Source organism: Sinocyclocheilus anshuiensis, unplaced genomic scaffold, assembly GCF_001515605.1.
Source record: "Sinocyclocheilus anshuiensis isolate Anshui unplaced genomic scaffold, SAMN03320099.WGS_v1.1 scaffold561, whole genome shotgun sequence".
In the NCBI taxonomy this organism is placed as follows: domain Eukaryota; kingdom Metazoa; phylum Chordata; class Actinopteri; order Cypriniformes; family Cyprinidae; genus Sinocyclocheilus; species Sinocyclocheilus anshuiensis.
The window spans coordinates 271,485-288,165 of NW_015539848.1; the positions used below are offsets into that span (position 1 = coordinate 271,485).

General features: G+C 35.9%; 1 protein-coding gene across 1 annotated transcript in view; it reads right to left on the reverse strand.

Annotated features, from left to right (window-relative positions):
* mgat5b (alpha-1,6-mannosylglycoprotein 6-beta-N-acetylglucosaminyltransferase B) overlaps positions 1 to 15,852 on the reverse strand; it is a 121,643-nt gene extending 105,791 nt beyond the window's left edge. The window contains exons 1-2 of the mRNA XM_016480888.1: positions 15,342 to 15,852; positions 11,512 to 11,624 (exon numbers count right to left, since the gene is read on the reverse strand). Of these exons, the coding sequence (XP_016336374.1) occupies positions 11,512 to 11,624; positions 15,342 to 15,409 (181 nt within the window). The 5' untranslated portion in view covers positions 15,410 to 15,852. The remainder of the gene's footprint in view (positions 1 to 11,511; positions 11,625 to 15,341) is intronic.
* Positions 15,853 to 16,681: the final 829 nt, after the last annotated feature.

Sequence of the window (16,681 nt, forward strand, 5' to 3'; positions counted from 1 at the left end):
GAACATTTCGTACATGCTATTAGATAAACTGTTGTCAGTCATGCTGTCATTTAAAATCCAGACATCATTGGTAATGTTATTGTTTTAGTGTTTATGCAAACAAAAAGGAATTTTATTTGTCGTTTGTTGATTTTAAATATAAAACTTGGTGAAACAATTTATGTGTCAGTACTTTTTGAAAATTTCCGGCACATTTTAACAATATCGTGATCATACTAATAACCGTGATAATTAGGGTTGGGTATCGTTTGAATTTGATCAATTCCATTTCCGATTCTGCTTATCGATTCCGATTATTTTCGATTCCCAGTTTCGATTCCAATGTGATTAAATAATGATATCAAACATTTATCCTGTGTCTCTTTTTTGCAAACCATTTATTGAAGCTGAATACCATGAACAAAAATCAACATGCTACATAAAAACTGGACTCTTTAAGAGTTGTTTGTGTGCAAAATAGAACTGCGTGATTCTGAATAAATTAAGTTTTTTTTTCTCTTTTTTTTCCCCAATGGAAGTTGTGGTTCTCTCATGATTCTGAAGAAAAAACATTAGACAACTAAACAAAATCACATGTAATTTATGAATAAATGATTCAATGACTCACTCAAGATTGTTTCATTTCTGGATGAATCAGCGTTCTTGAACTAATCTCTTGTATGGTTCAAAGACAAATACATTTTAACAGGCCCTTTTCGCCACCTACTGGTATAACAATGTAATCGACAAATCTTCATTTTGAAGTGTAAAATTACTTTCAAAAGGTGATTTACTATATTTTAATCGCTACCGTACACATCAGAGTTTATATCTGAACTATAAATTTTATCCCAGTACTTCTGTGATTTGAATGTTTGTAACACAGAAATAATGATACTGTATGGCTGAAAAGACTGTGAAGCTGTTTCATTCATGACAGATGACAGCTGCTCTTTTTCGGTCAACGGAACGCAAATTAAAATGTTCAAATCACACAGGTGTGATCGGACGCTGCACGGACGAACTAAGTGATCACAACATTGATCGCACACATTAAAGGTTGAGGAATGAAACAGACAAATCATTGTAATTTAGGAATAGAATCACGTTGGTGTTTGAATCGTGCTCGCGATCTTTAACGATCTATTAAATTAAAGTGCTTTGTCATGTTGGTGGTGACACCTCTCTTGCAACATGTTTAGCTATCACAGATATTATACTTAGCTTTTTTGGCTTCTGATCGCAAATGTAGCCAAACTTTGGAGTGCTTAGATTAGCGAACAATGTCATGGCAAGATCGCTAGGTCCGGTCCTCACAGATGAAGAAAAAAAAAAAGCGCATAGGAATCGATAGGAGGAATCGAAATTTTAATTTGACAACAAGTCTGATTCCTGACCTTAAATATCCGATTCTGGAATCGGAATCGATTTTTGATTCCCAACCCTAGTGATAATTTTGGTCACTATAATCGTGATAAGACATTTTCATACCATTTCATCTCTAGTCTCATCTGTGTCTCACGACAGCTCAGGGATGATAGTGGGTTTAATTCATGTCACGCACGTGTGTGTGCACGCTTCAATTAGCAACCGTTCACTCTGGGATATGAAATCGGAGTAAATAGGCTTACGGGAGTGATTAGAAAGCATGTGACAGAAAAGGGAAAGGAGCTTTGGAATGATTAGGAATATTAGAGCTGAGTGCAGGAACATATTTCCACAGAAACCAGAGAGAAACCAGATAGAGAGGGAATGACTTTTGGCTCTTCATCACACACTCCACTGCTCTTATGGCTTTAAACAATGACCACTGTCATCCAGAAGACCGTGAGTGGCTTTCAACGTGCCACTATCCCACTATCTCATTCAGCTGTAGGAAAACAAAAGCTTTGTTTCAGAAGCTAGTGACCTAGCACAGCTAGGCAACATTTTGGTTATCACTGATGCACTCCTGGCATCACAGGTGTAAAGGTCTCTGCACACTGAGTTCGAAATTTTCGTATGCGTTTTTTCGTATTCGAAATCCTAAAAATTCCGTCACGCACAGAAACCTTGCACACTGAGTCCGATGCGTATTAATTAATCCATTGCGAAAAAATTCGCAAAACAGCACTAAATGGAGTCTTCAAGCAGTGAGGATGATTTTGTTGTCCTCTCGCTTCTTAAAATAAGATAAAGAAAGGAAATATTTGGTCCATCCAATCCTGAGATATAGAGAGGACGGAGAGTTCCCCCTCAGGAGATTATCCCGGGTGATTCAAAGTTTACTTCTGGATGTCAGTGGCTCAGTTTGATGCTTTTGCTAGTGATACTGGAGCCACATATTAAAAAGAAGACCACCAATTTCTGTGAACTCAGTGTGCAAGGATCTATATACAGTGCTTTGTGCTGCGAGACGAAGTGGATGAACTTGACAATCGCCATTCTGGATTTTGGCATTCGCTTGTACGGTGGCTCTGAACTGTCAAAACACCTTTCAAAATGCTTGCTACGGATGCGAAACAGAGAAAAAATCGAACCCGATCCGAATTTTTTTATGACGGACGAATATTTTGGAGGCAGTGTGTAAATGTGATTGACATAACGTGAGGTCATATGTATTTTTTTACGTGCGAAAATTTCAGATTAAATTTTCAGCCTCAGTGTGCAATGACCTTAAGTTTGGCTTTAAATAATTAGTTCACGTATCCGAACTCATGATTTTAGGAAATTTTGTAGAGCTAACAATGGGGACTGAGATGTTGACGATTCAAAAAGGATGCAAAAGCAGCATGAAAGTGTAGCGTCTGCGTAGAATCATGCATGATCTTTGGGGTTTTAAACCCTCAAGATTTTCCTCTTGAGTTTTGATTTTCCTGCAGTTTTTATCTTCAAGTAACTTCGATTCGCTGTGGACTTTTCCTTATAGTTTAATTTATTAAATCCCTTATATTCACAATCGATTGCCTCTGTTTGCTGCTCACAATTCGAAGTCAATGAATGTTCGAACCCTTGCTACATATGCTAAATTACTGCTAGCACTGCATAAATAAGGAAAGTTATTCTTCCTTGGCCAGGAAAATAATCTTTCTTTGAATTGATAAATGATTATTTTGTCTGCTCGGTGGACGGACAGATCAAGTAATGGTAATATTGATTCTGCTACAGTTAATTCTAAGATCTAATCTAAATATTTATTATTAATCATAACCAGTTATAATTATTAACTGTCATAAATATTTCCCTTTTGAGCTGATTTACTACAAAAGTATCATGCTTGTATTCCATATGACTTGTACCCTATATTCCAAGTTGTTATGAAAACTTTGTGTGACAAACAGTAAAATTTAAGTCGTTATTCACTGAGCTGTTAATTATTGTGAGTCACTGAGTTGAACTGAAAAACTAAATAAGTCAAATTTGTGAATGAATCATTCAGACTAGTTTTGTAAACTCGATCAGCCAATTGACCAAAAAGATGATGACTCGCTACTTCTTTTGTGAACTCTCATGAATGCGCCAAAGGGGGCAAGAATAGAAACTGAAATTTGAAAGCTGAAACTTGATTTTGCTAAAATTCACATTAAAAAGCTGTGGCATTCTTATTTATTTATTTTTTTTTTAATGTATTGTTTGTTTGTTTGTTTGTTTGTTATCTGGCTCCTCTCTTAATGTCACTACTCAATAAAGAAATCATTTAAAACAGGATTTTCTGTGGTTTGACTTCAGAAATTAAACATCATGTATTAATTTCCTTGTTGACACATCAGACATTGACCTAGAACAATTACACAGCACTCTTCTTTTTGTGAAACAACCTAATAAATACCTCCACTGCTCAGTTAATTTTTAGTAAGAGTATTTTCATAAGTATTTTGCCCATTATCCTTTTCACTACATATTCATATTCCAGGTTGATCCTCAGTAATATAACACAAAATTTAGGTTCACTGAATCTTTTGAATGCATTGACCAAAATGCATATTGTCCTTCTGTATTATGAGCCAGTCACTGAATCATCAAGAGATTCATTCAATTCATCACCATCACTTTTCCTACTATCTTTAATAAAAACTTTAAAATAAAAGTTGATAGATAGATAGATAGATAGATAGATAGATAGAATGATAGATAGATGGATAGAATGATAGATAGATGGATAGATAGATAGATAGACAGATAGATAGATAGATAGATAGATAGATAGATAGATAGATAGATGACAGCAAAGCAGATTATTGTTGCTCGATTTAGTCAACTCTTGTGGCCGGTTGCATAAACTGCTTAGTCATTTATTTAGTCATCTTTTTTTTTTTTTAATCAAATTAGATGTTTTTATGCAAGTCAGTTACATAAAAATGCCTAATTTGAATTTAAAAGGTGACTAACTAGAAACTAACTACTAGTTGGTCAGAATAGATAGATAGATAGATAGATAGATAGATAGATGACAGCAAAGCAGATTATTGTTGCTCGATTTGGTCAACTCTTGTGGCCGGTTGCATAAACTGCTTAGTCATTTATTTAGTCATCTTTTTTTTTTTTTAATCAAATTAGATGTTTTTATGCAAGTCAGTTACATAAAAATGCCTAATTTGAATTTAAAAGGTGACTAACTAGAAACTAACTACTAGTTGGTCAGACTACATCTTATGAAACAGTCTTAACAAAGTGGCTGTGCTTATGCAACTAGCCCTAAGACTTACTGTAACTATAATCTATAAGACACAAGGCATCAGTAATGGCCTAAATAAATTAATTTTGAATTTCAATAATGTCCTTAATCTCTCTGCAAAGTGCAGCAAAGTCCTGTAGGCTACTGGAAATTAATGTCATGTGAATTGTGAATGGTCATCAGTCATTTTTATTATACCCCCTTTGTTCTGTAATTGTCCTCTGTGGGAATCTGTCAAATATTTTAGATTTTTTTTTTTGTAGTACTTGCAAGATATTGACTACGTTGTGTGTGTGCATGTAACAAAGCATAAGTGCAGTATTTGCTGCACTGCCATTAAGACGACCACCAAATAAGTAAAAAATAAATAAATAAAATAAGTACACCCAGCCATTACACCCACTGTGAACTAAGTCAGAATGTCACTGGAAAGGGTATATAAATTAATTGCATGTCAAATCATCATTAATATGTTTGCTTCCTGTCAGAGCCGAGTCATTTCATGTCTTATCTTGGTCAAACCACATTTTTGAGAGGCCTAATGGATTTTCAGGATTTTAATGGAGCTGGACCAAGAAATCAGCTTGTCTCTCTGAGCTAAAAATACATCCAGATAACTGAGAATCACCAGCACAGTCTGACCGAAAGTTGAATTCATGCAACAGTATATCAGACTATCATACAGCCCATCAATGTTTTAGTCATGAGAGGTCCCAGGAGGAATCTGCTCCCTTTTTTCACACTGTATTTAACAATCTTGAATAGCAATTCAAAGCCATGAACCTTACTTGGGCTAGTTCTGTCAAATCTGTGTATAGTAGACTCAGTTTTAATGAGTACACATCCTCTTTTAAACCTTTATCTGTTTTCTCAGAGGTGGACCACAGTTTGGTAACATCAGTAACATAGTAAAAGTGTAAAAACACTGTGAACCATAAGGTTCATTTCTGGGCCTACTATAGGGGTTGCACCGACTAATCAACTAGTCGACTAGTCTACTTCAATGCTCTGCCAGGACGCTTTAAGCTTGACGTTGACTAGTCGCTGGTCCTATAGAGGGCGCAACAGGATATTGTACAGGTAGGTATTAGGTAAATTAATCGCCGTTCTAATCTAATGCGCTGCTGCACTGTAACGCACACACATAGGCTACAGACAGTAGCGTGTACATCTCGCGCAGATCGCGAGCACAGAGAATCATTCAGCACGGAAATGTATTGTCAACACTGTTCTGTGATTTCTCAGTTAAATAGCTTAGAAACTGAAAAGTTCAAGCATATATTTCTTAATAACTAAATCCCACAGCTTCACTACTAGTAGAGAGACGCTGCCAGGTAGAATGAATTCACACACACAATTGCTCTCACTAATGCATTCATATAAATGTAATCTTTACTGTGTTACTTTATCTGCATCTGATTTAGAACGAGCAGAAATCTTTGAGAAATATAATGACCCAAAGACAAAAGAACTGATAAAAATTAGCTGTTATAGGAGCAATACATACATAAAATAATCACAAATATATACTCAGTTCACTTCTCCACTAATGCTAACTGCTAAGTGTATTCAGGTCTGTCAGATAATGATGACAACCAAAATATTCAGTGCTGGGCAAATCCAAAACAAGGACTGGAAAAACACTGATCCAGAATGATTCGGTCAGCTCATCCACCTCCCACTCAGATGAATGCAAGATCCTTCTGTGCAACTAACAGTGCTGTGTTGCACGTCATTTTTGGACATAAACATTTGTCACATTGTCCACATGATTGTAACTGGAATAAATAAAAAGTATTTTCACATAAAAATAAAAGGTAATTTAGTTCCTTAAAACAAGTTTACAAACATCCTTGTTTGTAGAGGCACAACAACAGGACACATTTTCATACCCTTCCTATTCAACTCATCGTATTTCATGAACTGACGTATTGCAAAGGTAGCATCCTATCACAGTACCACGCTTGAATTCACTGAGCTCTTCAGAACTAACTTCTTTTTCTTCTTCTTTTTAAATGCAGACTGCATGGCTAGGTTCTTGATTTTATACACCTACGGCACTGTGTGTGATTGAAACACCTGAATTCAGTAATTAAGATATGTGTCACAATACGTTTGTCCTTATTGTGTATATATGCAAACAATATCCCCCCCCAGGTGTGTCAGTGTTAAATGTGAAGAAAGCAAACACGGATTGCGTCTAGTGGGTCAGTCTGAAATTCTGGAGCCTTTTTGCTCGACTCTGTCTGACAGCAGCTGTGGGAGTATGTGATAGAAGACAAGAGATTTTGCCATGAAACCGCATCAGTTTTCTGATGATTCACTAGCTGTAAGATGACCTGAGGGCTTCTGTAAAGCAGCAGGTCAAACTCACAGCTCCAAAATCACTAGCTCCAAATGCAATGTGTGCCCACATCTGTCTAAGGTATTTAGCATGAGGTGGCTTGAAGGCATACAAAGCTGTATGAACACACACGCATTTTAAAATCAACATGAAATCTAAATTGATCTTGTTTACAAAATAAAAAAATTAAAAAACAAGGCAGCAATAATACCTGGAAAGCTACCTGTCTACATTGATTTCAATGGCTCATTTACATACACTCACAAGTCGTTCTTCAGAAACAATCTTGAACTGTGAGCTTGAGTTTGGTCAAAAACGCCTCACTTTCTTAACCTTTCACTCCAACCGTCTCCTTTGTAGTATGTAATACCTCTCAAGACCCAAACAACTCCCAGTGGAGAAAATCAAGACCAGCATTACTTTTTTCTTCCTCATTGAATATCCTGTTTCACTCGGAAATGCATCCGATTACAGAATTAAAATAGGTTGTGAACCACATTTCATGTTGACTTTAAGGTCTACTCCAAAGTGTTTGATCTAATCTGCAGTGAATTTGTGTTTTAATTACAGAGAAATCTTCAAAAAATGTGCTGAAGCAAATATTTACAGAGTTTATTTCACCCCAAGAACCCAACAGCAGCCTCCTTGAGAGTGTGTGTAAAAGAACACAGCTCCTGTTCCCATTAGACCGTCATTTAGCATTATAAATACACAACAGTGCATGGAGAGAAACATGGATGCCGGTGAAACTAGGGCACATCCTGTGCTAAGAGGGGTGGGGATGATTATATCAGGATCTATATTCTTTCGAAATCCAGTGCATTTCAGTGTCAATTCGTTCTATTTGTTTTAATACAAATAATAATGTTATGCAACAAATTAGTTTTATTGATATTGCAGCAGTCATTTGAATTGTCATTTGACCCAGAAATAGTGCAGAACTTTGTTTCTAATTCATTTTACATCATGACTTGTCTTTCTTTTCACTTTTTAAAACACGTCTCTTTGTGTTCTAGATGAAAAAATTAAATCTGACCAGATTTTCAATGTGGTTTTAGACATTTGGACCCCACTGTACATTATATACGAGACAACGAAAAAAAAAAAAGACCTCTCTTATATAGAGGAAGATACATGCCTTTAATAGAATCTGTGTTTTCATCTCCTGCTGTGCCTGTGTGCCATAACTGTCAAAGGCCACAGTCTTTGAACCCTGCATTGACTGTCTAAAGGAAAGAGAAGCACTGGTTTTCATCTTAGAGCAGTGCAGATATCTGCCTGAGTGCGATGGAGAACAGGGACGATTCCAACTGAAATCTAAAGTCCTTCATAGAGGATGCTATGCCAAAGCCCTGCAATCCACAGATTTATATGCCACTGGCAACCAAACACCACATGAAACACACGGGAGACTCAACTAACAGGGTAGACAACATTCAGAATAGAACTGAGCTAGCGAACAAGCTACTTAAATATGAATGTAAGGAAGATACAGTATGAATAGAAAATATTAATAGAAATTCAGAGAAATTCATATCAAATCCTGCTTATGCTATTTTATCCAAAATCTGTATGTGCTATGCATTTGTATGTTTATTAGAGTATAAGTTCAGCAAGTTTTGTTGTAATAAATGGTACTTAAAAAATATATTAAAGGGGTCATATGATGCGATTTCAATTTTTCCTTTCTCTTTGGAGTGTTACAAGCTCTTGTTGCATAAAGAAGATCTGCAAAGACTAAAGTCTCAAATCCAAAGAGATATTCATTATAAAAGTTAAGAGTCAGCCACACCTACCTAAAACGGCTCGTTCTAACACGCACAACATAATGTTCTTTTTAGCAGCGTCATATGACCCCTTTAAAGTGTACTGCTATGGTCTGTGTACATTTTGATAGTTTGTTTTTCAATTTGAAATGAAATAAACTGTGCCCCTACATTTCCCCCCTCCCAAAAAAAAAAAAATATATATATATCTATACATACAATTCGCTGCAGTTATCAGTTGACTGAACTCTAGTTGGGAAGTAAAACACCAATAACTTCTATTCCGTTTTGGTTCTTATTCAATTCTGGGCTAAACAGCATTAGTTCTTGCATTTAATGTGGCCAGTCAAGATGTGACAAGTCTGAAAACACAGTACAGATGAAATGTGAGTCACACAAAGCTACCTTATGATATCGAATGCATAAGTTTGGCTTTTCTTGGTGCTCTTTGATTAATTTTGAGCTTGGCTGTCCCCTTTTGTGTTTTATGTTAAGACTAATAATAGAGATATGAGGATGAGGCAGTGATGACAAAATGTATTTATTTATTTGTTTGTTTGTTAAACCTTTAATGGAAACATTAAAGAAGTGGAATTGGAACAAGAACCCTTATATATTTTCAGCCCTAATAATGAAGCATCTAAAACTGCAATTTCAAACTATATTTCAGTCGGCTATATTATACATGGATTAAATCAGTTGAGTTATATTTTTAGTTTGAACAGTAATGGCAGTGAATGTGTCCAGTGAAGGGATGAATGCTATGAGATATAGAAACCCAGTTTTGGCTCTAATGCATATATGTAGTGCTAATACACGTCTGCTATTTAAAACAGACAAAGTGCTCCCTGCATCAACCCACACACAAGCTTTCATTAAAAATGTATAATAACAAACTTCTCTTAGAATAGCCATTAGTATTGATTAGAGGCATAATCCCAGAACATATGCTGCATAGTATTACTCAAGATAGAATACGGCCAGAGTGAGGGTGTAAAAGCTGGAGGATCTGGTATGTGGAAAAGGATTAGTGAATCAGCAGATTTTTTCTCAGGAACCGAAAGAGAACAGCTCCTATTGAGATAGCATGTATACTACTCGAGCTTACGGTTAGATCAGCGATCAGTGTTAGAGAGTAACAGAATGCTGTTATGTTGTCAGGTACAAAAAGAATAGTATTTTTCAAAATAGTCTCTTGAAACAATATAAAGTACCATTCAAATGTTTGGGGTCAGTCTTTTTTTTGTTGTTAATTTTTTTAAAGAAATCAATACTTTTATTCAGCAAAGATTGATAAAAAGTGATATTAAAGTACTGCATTTTTAGAAAAGATTTCTATTTTAAATAAATTATGTTCTTTCAAACGTTATATTAATCAAAAAATCCTAAAAAAGAAACAAAAAAAGGATCACAGGTTCCAAGAAAAGAGGTACTGTAATAGTGAAATTGTCATAAAATGGCCCAGTGCAAACCATGTTTTGCTTTTTATGTTCCACAAATGGATGGATGGATGGATGGATGGATGGATGAATAGATAGATAGATAGATAGATAGATAGATAGATAGATAGATAGATAGAAAGCTGAGCTATAAGTCATCTTGCTATTCCTGTGTATTCATTTGCATTAATTCATATCAATGTAAAAGTAACTAAAAGTCAGATTACAATACTTGTGGTAATTGAATTTGAACGCTAATTACTTTTTAAGTAATTCAGAGGTAATTAGTTTGACATAATTAGTCATTTGTAGCTAGAATTCATTTTAAAGTAACCCTCACATCTCTGTCAGCGCTGGACTCCCAAAACACAGTGACGTCCATCTCTGGCTGATCAGCAGGCAGTGTTTAATGAGCGAGAGCCAGCTGCTTTCTCGAGGCTTCAGCCTGGGAGTGGTTAATTAATCAGATTGTGCTCTCTCTCTCTCCCTCTTTTTCTCTCTCTCCTCCTCTTTCCTCCACACGACCTCTCCCACAACATTACAGAACACCAATCCATCATCTTCAGCTTTTTACTGGGGTTTGCTGAACACACCATGAAGCAGTTTTCCAATTTTCCAGCAACCAAGTGGAGCTCTTAAGATGGCTATTTGCCACATTTGGGTACACCATTTCCTGTTGGAACTAGAAAGGAACTGAATATTAAACATGTTGGCTCTGATCCAAAACCTCTGTAGTGAGCCCATGTAGGCAGAATTGTAAAGCACTATAGGTGCGCTCCCAACATGAAAGCTGTCACAAAAGGTAGACAGTGTAATTATGCTGCCTTCTGAGATACCTTCTTTCTTTGTTTTCGCTAAATAAAGTCAGTATCACATACATCCATTACAGTGAAGACAATCCCAACCAGGCCACACAGAATCTGTGCTGCGAAATTCATTATATTTGAAACACCCTTCATTGGTAAACTTTCACAAATACCCTTGATCTGTGCGTAAATGAAGACAGAATGTTCATTTTTGGGTGAATCTTTCTCATGGACAGGTTCTTCTTGGGATTTGCAGTGAACGAGATCTCTAGCCTCTGGCGTGATCTATTTTCATACGCATAAAAAGTGATGGCTGATGACAAATGAGGTCTTCTGCAGACAGAGATGCTATTCACAGCACACTGACCCCTGGATAATCAAGCCTGTTAAAGGCCAGCGCAAAACCCTTCATTACCCCCATTAAAAATCCCATAAACTGACGCTCTCTAAATGCCACCGGATGAATTAGACATGCATACATTCAGCTCAGGTAGACGTCCAGTGCTGCAAGTTATTAATGTACCTTCGGTTCGGATGCTGAAAGGGGAATCGGCCAGTCGCTTGGCCGAGAACTGCCCCCCCAGAGAGGTCATTAAGAAGCACAGACTGAAGAAACCGATCCCCGCCACAAATATCCTGCAACAGAGAGACAGACGGATGTAGAAATGTATTAGTGTGGAACAAGAACAACTTGTGAAAAAAGCCAGACAATGACGAGAAACCACTATGAGAAGCAGTATAATGTTAGAAGTATATTGTCCTGTGAAACTTTTCCAGGAAAATTACAGCTTTGTCATTGTTTGCTCACCTTGTTGTTGCAAACCTGTTCACTGTTTCATTTATTTTGTAAGAAGAAAAAGATTCACACAGCTCAATTCACAAAGTTGTTTTTGCATCAGACTAACAGAGTGTGCTGGTGGTGACATAGTTTTGTATGCCAACCCGGAAGTTAGCATCACCCTGATTTTTCCATTGGTTTTTGGATTATTGTGAAGTAAAAAAGCTGCGTGTTTGTAATAGATCCATCAAGACATTTTTACATTTAAATGATTGCTTCCAACTAAAATACATGTCCTCTATCCATAATATTGCTTTTTCTCCAGTTAAAAAGTCATCGGTAACACTTTACAATAAGGTTCCATTAGTTAATGTTGGTTCATGTATTAACTAACATGAACAATACATTTATTACAGTATTTATTAATCTTTGTTAATGGTAGTTAATGAAACTACAGTCATTCATTGTTAGGTCATGTTAATTCACAGTGCATTAACTAATGTTAACAAGCACAACTTTTGATTTTAATAATGCATTAGTAAATGTTGAAATTAACATTAGCTAAGATGAATAAATGCTGTAGAAGTATTGTTCATTCTTAGTTCATGTTAACTAAAGTAGTTAACTAATGTTAACTAATGAATCTTATTGTAAAGTGTTACCAAAAACAATTCAAAACAAATATGTTGGTTTTGATGTGAGACGACAACAGGGGTTTTCCACTGGAGGAAGCGTTATTATGGATTATGGACTTGTATTGGCCAAATGCAAATTAAAGTCAAAATGCCATAATGATGCATTTGCTTCCTACAAACACACAGCTTTTCAGTTCACAAGACATTATCTGATGGACTGGAGTTGTGTGGATTATTTGTGGATTATTGTGATGTTTTTATCAGCTGTTTGGACTCTCATTCTGATGGCACCCATTCACTTCCCATGAAGAAACAAACTAATCTACATACTGGATGGCCTGAGGGTGAGTACATTTTCAGCAAATTTTCATTTTTGGGCAAACTGTTCCTTTAAGCTTCCAACAACTCCTTTAGTCTTTAAAGTATTTGTTTTTTTTTTTTAAGTGAAAAGTAAAAAAAAAACTGAAAGTTTGAGTTGGAATAGTTTGGCATGATGATGTTTAATGTCCCAGACAACCTCTGTAGTCCCATTTAGACAGTTGGAAGCAACTGCCTTTTTCAAGAAAAGTAAAAAAATAATTAAAGTCAAGTGGATTTACTGATAAATTTTGTGCTTGTGTTAACCACGGACCAATCAAAAAACCCACTGACTTCCAGAATGATGGAACCGGAAGTGCTGAAATGGTAGCTCACAAGAGTTGCAGCAGAATTGAAGTGCATATTTTGAGTAATAATGCATTCAATTTTGGTCTGTTCCTCAGACAAAGCTATTACATGATTTCAGAAGACTTATGGAGTCATGTGGACTACTATGGTATTTAATGGTGTTTTTGTCGTTTTGGAGCTTCCCAGGCATGGACACTGTCATTGCATGCAAAAGAACTGCATGAAAACAACTGCATACATGTTTTGGAATGACGTGGTGAAAGAATAATCTCATAACAATGACAGAATTGTCATTTTTGGGTGAACTGTTTCTTTAAACATCGTTGACTTCTCATAAATCTAGGGTTTTTTTTATTTTATTTTCTCAAGAAAAAAAAACATTCATCCTAAGTCAAATTGGCATTTGCGTTACAGCTATTTGAGAAAAGTAGTTGAAATTCAAAGCATTATTCATGTTGCTCAAACAGTAATGAAAATGTGCACGGCCACTCATGTTGACTTTATGCTTCTGAGAAGGCTACTCAAAATTAAGTGTGCTTTTTATTGCTATATGGAGTTCATAACATCATAAACAAAGGATAAACCACATCTTTGTCACGGGTAACCTATACAGTATATGCTGTAGCCTGCAGGTTAGAGCCTTGGATGGGTAATCAAAAGCTTTGAGATTTAAAGGAGATTTACATAGTTTGCCATTTTTGTAAACCTGGGCTCGATTTATTATGAACTATTGCAGATCCTCTCTCTCTCTCTCTCTCTCTTATAAATTATATATAAAGGAATCAGAAACGTCATGTCATGTCAGACCAGACAGGGAGGGTTGTAACTGGACACAAAATTGCATATTATTTGCATGTATTTGCTATTTTTAAATAAAATGTTTCCTATTTCTTTACTGTTTTGAATTAAAATGCCTAATTTCAATAATGGTGGTATAAGTGGTATTAGGGAATGGCATCATTATTATTAAAAAGTACATTTGATTACCAGAAGAGATTAACACTAAATGTACAATGTCTATGTCTTCTATTAGTGTTACATCTCGCCTCGATATTGCGGTAGGTTAACAGCACTGTTTGTACTTGACAATACAATGTTTATGTGTAAGTAGTGATTCGTTGTTTCTACTTTAGTTTGTTCAATAGAAATATTGGAATATTACAGTAGATCAAAGTTTGAGATATGTAGTGTAGCAGGAAAACTCTCCATGCAGTCTCCTCTACTGAATTTATATTCCTTGATTACATCATTCTCCAGAAAGTGACATTATGTTTGGTGGCAAAGTAACAGCAAACATCAATAAGTATTATAAAATGTAAGCTAACTGTTAATCTATCACTGAGCACTAGGTAACTTTGGCTCTTATTTTCATCATGTAAGGCATCATGTCTAAATAAGTGTTTGACCAAAGCATATTTCTGTAATATCTGAAACTCTTTCATAGAAAAAGCTTACTTAAACTATACCACAAGAATATTCCTTTTTTTTATTTATTTATTTTTTTTTAAGTTACAGAGCTCCGGTACTGCAGAACAGAATGACCCACATCCTCGCGCTGCTGGATTCCCGCCACTGCGAGAAACAGCGCGAAAGCTCATCAGCGAGACTCAGTTCTTACACCATCCTCACATCCTTTCCTGAAAGTCTCCTGACACCTTCAATGAAATCCCCTCAAGAACCGAGAATAGTACCACCTCCATGAAGTCGCACCTTCTTATTTACAGTAAGCCGCTATATATCTTTCGTTATAGATATAGCCTACTTTTATGTGAAGGGACAACGTTTGACAGCTTTCAGATTTTCAGCTTTGTTCAATTAAAAGAACCTGAGAACTTCGATATAGCCTTTTAAATAGGCTAACGTGTGTTTTTATTGGCGAAATATTCTTTACAAAAATTACCATGGTAGCCTTTTTTTATCATTTTAATTTATTTATTATTTAGCTATCACTTTACAATAGCAATATTACCTGCTATTATACTAGGCTACACCATCAAAAATGAACTAAAAATAACAGTAGTATTCTTAACGTTGTTGCACTGTTTGAAGATCACACATTCATTTAATGAGATTTTACATGAACAAATACTGTAAATGTGGCGTTTTGGCAGAAACCTACTGTTTTCGTGGTGCATTTTCGTTAAGGACTTAACCTAGTGGTTCACCACAGGCACAGTCACACTGGTCAAACGCTACAGTGCCAATGTAAGATTTGTCTGAATGATGAACTATATCTGAACATTAGATTCAGTCTTAGATTATGTCAAGTCTTACCTGAACGGTTTGAACGTCAGCCGGCATCTTCTCGTCATAGTTATGCACTCGCTATTTACAGAAATCATTTTTCACGCCGACTGTTTAACAACATACGAACTGTGAAATGCATAATTTGCTTGAGTTATTTTCCTCCGGTTGTGTTTATTAATATGCGAGTTTAGAGTATCAGCCTTAATTCTGACTGAAAGCTCTTTGATGAAGTTGCTTGAAGAAAAGCATCCGAAGATTGCCGTGCGAAGGAATCAGCAGGTCATTCCGTTGGTGACATTGAACTCCCATTCATAATAGTTTCCAAATAGCGTCAGAAGTAATCCAGCGAAGGTCCATCTCCGTATATTTTAAATGTAGTATTAATGACGCTCGTGAGGGGAATGAACGCGTCAGAACTCCCTGCGCAGCGAGCGACGGCACTGGATCAATTCAACGGCACGACTGGCGTTTTCTGTGATGTGAGCCATCATTTTTCACCTTCTTTGAGAATAATGTTGTCTCTGAACATATAAATGCAGTTCAGCTGATTCAGAGGAAGCGTTTGAAAGCTTAAACCGCTCCGCTGTAGTTTCAGAGCCGTGGACAGCTCCCAGTGCGCAAGCTAAAGGCATCAAGAGCGCCATCCGATGGATTTCTACCAGTTTACTCGGATTATCCGATTTGAGATATGTCGAATTGGGTCTTTCTGTATGCAGCGTGTTTTTGTGTCAGTGCTAGTCGAACACGAGCCAACTGCATCATACTTTAACCCCAAATTCATATTAATACATTTTATATATTTATTTTTAATGAAGAAAATGGAGCCATATGGCAAAACAATCAACCTAATTGTATTTACTGTGAAAATAGTAGTATTTGAGAGAGTGGGTAAGATGTGCCTCTTTTCCTTTTGCTTCAATTAAAAAAAAAAAAAAAAAACATTAGAAGATGTGTAATGTCAAAAGGTAAGATGGATATGTGAATGAATTACATTTTAAATTAAAAAAAAGTTAGGCAGGGCATTCTACTAATATACAGTCTTACGTCTTCTTTTGCACATTATTTTAACATGTATTTCACAGAAAAAAGTATATAGATTTAGTATTTGAATGTAGTCAAAAATAATTGTATATTTGTAATAGACTAGTCGTAGTATTTTCTAGATTTGAAAACAAAGCTTATTATCACATATTTGACACACTTTGCTGCACAGCAGCTATTTTAAAAATGCTTCTTCATCATAATCCATGGCTAAACTTCAGACAAACCATTTATGTTTTATACACTGGCAATTCCCTTTGCTGGTTACTTGTTTTGAATATGACAGACTCTTTTTAAACATGATGTGACAAAAATTGTGCACAGTT